Raw genomic sequence first — 4,601 nt, 5'->3', positions numbered from 1 at the left:
ATTTACTACAGAGTCATTCCCTCTTTACCAGAACGATAACGATAAATGCTTTCCACATCATCATTCCATTTTAGCACGACGATCTATCTACTTTCCACATTAATACACCGTCAGACTCTGAGATGATCCTACTCCAATTCCAGGTTGGGTGCCCGGCTCCGTGGGTTTACAAACCGAAGCAAGATTTGTCATTTCCATAATATATGATATTTGTCAAACACACGAGATGGGCATGGAAACTAGTAATTCCAAAACGGGCCGCAGAATTATTGCATTTCAAGCGATGCTGAGTCATGCTATGTATAATTAAGTACCAATAATTGAAGCCACCTCACAGTAGCTGCAATGGTGAATTCTGCTTACAGAAGGAATTTCTATCACTTTGAAAGCTCAACGCTGTAATTAAGGTAAGAACCCATAACATACAGTGGGTTCTTTCTTTTGCTGTGTGAATATTGTCGGGATTTCCCATGGATATTAATTGGGAAGGAATTCGGTGGGTGATGGCGAAAGCCCGCAGTTATAGGCAGAAGTACAAGTACCGATCGCCATTGATGGCGATGGTTTTAGCGGAGATAAGCTTGGATCACCGGAGCCTATTTGCTGGCTGGACGTGTGTGAACATCGTGAATTGCAAGCTCACGCGTGCCCGCAATCTGAGGCAGACTGATAAGCGCTCTACTATATATTTTAAGTCAAGGCGATTGACGGAATTTCGGCATTGCTTCTTCTTTTGGCATTAAACCCGTCAGCCAATTTACTATAGTTGTTCTGAAACTCGAATCCCTCATGTATCAAGTTAGTCTACAAAGTGTTTGATGAAATGTCTGAATGGGGTTTGTTGATAATTAAGGTTGCGTCTCGGAGTAGGACTCTTTGGCAAAGCAGGTGGCCTGCTGACGAAGTATAACCGTCGCCCAAGACGCTTAAATTCGGATGTTTTGAGCGCCTTCTAGGTTCTTTCTGGGGACGCTCTAGGGTGGGAGTTTGTGATTGGTGTCATGGAATTGCCTCCGGGATTCAGATTTCATCCTACGGACGAGGAGCTGGTGGTTCATTACTTGAAGAAGAAGGCTACGTCTAGTCCGCTTCCTGTGTCAATTATTACAGAACTTGATCTGTACAAGTTTGATCCGTGGGATTTGCCTGGTGAGCCGTGTCCTCTATTGTTTGAATTTGCCTTTCCTTCAATTTGGTTCAGTTTGCATAACTTTTGGAACAACCCATGGCCAGATAGTCTTGTTTAAGATTTTCTGCTGTCAAATTCTATATGATTAATTCTAAGTTAATCTCAATTTAGCAATTTCTGCCATTTAAAATCATCTTCTTTAACTGGCAGTGCAGAGCAGCTATAACTCTAATCTTTTTTTCACGAGAAACACAATATTCCTCGAGTCAGTGGCTCTTTTTAGTTTTGATTTTGAGCTGGTGAAGCGCAGTGCTTAAACATAGTAGCAGGGGTCACTGGGTATGACTTGGACTCGCGAGCCGTGCTCGGTTTGCTTCCAAACATGACTCGGTGCACCTAAAACCTATTGATGACAACTCAAGCTCAGATTTCTGAGTACTTACCAAATCCATTTCGGATTCGCAAGTTTGTCAAAGCAAGAATTTGGATTTATTTTTGGGTAAAATTCTGTTTATTTTAAATATGCTTTCATTTGTCAAGTTTTTGCGGAGTTTTTGGTTATTCATACTCTCCAGTTGTTTGTGAGACATTCACTGAGCCGAGTCTGGCTACTGTGCTTAAATGATTCTCTTTAGGAACCCCTTTTCTCACCTTACAGTGGGAGGTCTGTACCGGCTGCTTATGATTTTTTATTCATCATAACAAGTTTATTTACTATTTTTCTCACGGCAGTCAATTCACCTGGGGCGTTCTCCAAATCACCCTCCCAAAATGGATTGAGCAAAGCTGCTCAAAAACGTTGCGGGAAGGGTGGTTGAACGGTAAAATCACATTTCTTGTCATTACAGTCTGGGCATGTGAATGAATTATATGACAGGTTTGTGTTCAAGTTCAGTATGTCATATGGCATGCTTTTTACCCCGAACTGTTTGGTAAATTCCAGTTGACTGAATGAGAGGAGCCATATGATGGGAAATTGCTTGAATATAATGTAGTAGGCTTAAAAAGAAGACTCAAGTGGTAAATTGTAGAGGATTGTGGCAAGACAAGATCGATCTGGTATCGAGTATTCTTGAATACAAATAATCTAAGAACATCTTCTTCCTTGTAAGAGGTCACAGGTTCAAATCCAGAGGGCAAAGAGTATCTACACATTTGTTAAGTTTAGCAGTCAAATCGCTGCATGTAGGCGGGTCCCTTGTCCCACAAACAAGGGGTCTCATACACCAACTGGATGTCTGGGTTGGCTGCGACCTTAAAATTAGATTATTATCATTATTGTTTATTAAGCTCACTACATTTTAAACACTGGTATAAAATAGACTGTTAGTTTCTTTCACTGATGTATTTTAAACATTTTTAGTTGTTTTTTTTTCAGGAAAGACAACATATGGGGAGCATGAGTGGTATTTTTTCAGTCCAAGAGATCGCAAGTACCCTAATGGTGCTCGGCCAAATAGAGCTGCAGCTTCTGGATATTGGAAAGCTACTGGGACTGACAAGCCAATTCTAACATCTTCTAGTAGACAAAAGATTGGAGTAAAGAAAGCTCTGGTTTTTTATAGAGGCAGGCCACCCAAGGGCATCAAAACAGACTGGATTATGCATGAATATCGTCTTGCTGATGGAATATCAAAGCCAAGCAGTTTGGCTAGCAGGAAGGGATCCTTGCGTGTAAGTAGAAGAATTTAGCCATAATGAACAACTTTTAGTTTGCCAATGCTATTATTCTCTGCTAAACCTTAGCTGTCTTCAAAATCTCTTGTTTTTAGTTCTCTGAAGCTGCTGGTTGTCTGAGTTTTCTTCAAGGACCTCTAGCTTTGTCTTATGGTTTCAATGAGTTTAACTGTTAGGTTTTTGACTTTTGCATAAATACAATATCTTATATTCTTAAAAAGTGTAAGACCTTGAAATCTAGAATTTGAGTTTAAGATCCACTGTTTTCAAACATATCCTGAAAACAAGGGATTGAAATTCTCTGGCTGTTGATGATTTTGTGACAGCTCGATGATTGGGTGCTGTGTCGTATTTACAAAAAAAGCAGACACTCTCCAAGGATGGAAGAAAGTGAGAAAGATGAATCACACGTTGAAGAAGGTTCATCGTCCTTGCTCGACATTCATCATGATCAGCATCTGCAGCTTCCAAAATGTGGTCCTTTTAGCAGCCTGCTGGCTTCGGCTGTGGATGTACTGGATGAAAGCTTGATTGATGTTGAATCATCCCAAGAGACTGGATACCAGGGGAATCCCCTCATCCCTTCCAATAGCAGAAATGATAATATCAGTAACAATAATAACGGTGATAATGGTCCAGCCAGCTATAACACATTGCATCCTCAAGCCTCCCATGAAGAGAAATTACTTGGGACAATGGGCGATTTTCGACAAATTTATCAATCTCATTTCCCATAAAAATATCTAGAGCTATTCACATCCTGCCCTTCTCAGTTCTGGTTCTCAGAAATGTGAGAAAACCGCATTCATCACATGAACTGGTACACTGTGCTTCTATCTTTTCTGTTATACTAGTAACTCCTATTGTTTCACCATGCTGACAGAAATCATCATTTTTTGTGCAAATTAGAGGGGCAGCAGACAGCCTGTACTCAGGCAAAACCAACACTGCAAAATTACATGGATTTTGTGTAAGATATCAGAAGACCTATACAATCTCATAGAACATGCATGTACAAAAAGTCAAGTGCACTATAAATACAAGCCCCTCTCCAACCAGAGACAGCAGCAGCTCAGTATCAACTTTGTGGGAAAATTATTTACATCATGCCATCTCTTAGAAGTTGTATATAGTGAATCATTGTACATCAAGCCATAGGGAGAAGCAACAGATCATATGGTTGGTGGGTTAACCAGATCAGAAATTTTCTTAAATAAAAGCCCAACAGCATCCAAATATGAAATGGTGTTTGAACATATAATAAAGACAAAAGCCAAGGCAGTTGAAACGATTTCAGATGAAATTAGTGCATTGTAAGAGAATTCTATGTACATCCTAGGAGGGAAAATGTAGATGGATTAACTCTAACATATCAATTACGAAGGGGCAGACAATCTTCACACAGAAGTGTAGAGTTGCTAGAGTAATAATTTAGCTGTTTAATGTTGATTTGTGTAAACTCTTATTGGGCATTCAGTTAATATTGAATTTAGAAAGACTATTGAATTGAAGGGGATGTTGATTTACGACAGTTTGAGAATCAACTGTAATTTGTCATTTTCTCATTGGGCTTAATGCAGCATTTTTATTGGGTGCAGCTAAAAATGTTTTGATGAATATGTTGAATGTATAGATCAATAGATAATGTTTATTACATGTGTAGATTAAACAAATGCAAATAACTATCTTATATGAAATGCAGATTTAAAAACTAATGTGAGATGCAAGAATCTTGATTAATTTTAGTTAAACTCCTATCTAAGTTTTAACCCTTCGATCTTTTCTATATTGAGCA

General features: G+C 39.1%; 1 protein-coding gene across 1 annotated transcript; it reads left to right on the top strand.

Moving 5' to 3' along the window:
* Window positions 1-462: 462 nt before the first annotated feature.
* Window positions 463-4,317, top strand: LOC149202743 (NAC transcription factor 25-like). The gene is made up of 3 exons (XM_089403242.1): window positions 463-1,149; window positions 2,508-2,803; window positions 3,133-4,317. Exons 1-3 carry the CDS (start codon window positions 1,002-1,004, stop codon window positions 3,541-3,543), a joined length of 855 nt encoding a protein of 284 aa, XP_089259368.1. The 5' UTR covers window positions 463-1,001; the 3' UTR covers window positions 3,544-4,317.
* Window positions 4,318-4,601: the final 284 nt, after the last annotated feature.

The sequence above is a fragment of the Pinus tabuliformis genome, chromosome 2_1 (genome assembly GCF_031772625.1).
Source record: "Pinus tabuliformis cultivar Carrire ecotype Pingquan chromosome 2_1, CPIR1, whole genome shotgun sequence".
NCBI classification, from domain to species: domain Eukaryota; kingdom Viridiplantae; phylum Streptophyta; class Pinopsida; order Pinales; family Pinaceae; genus Pinus; species Pinus tabuliformis.
This window is presented reverse-complemented; position numbering and strand designations above follow the sequence as displayed.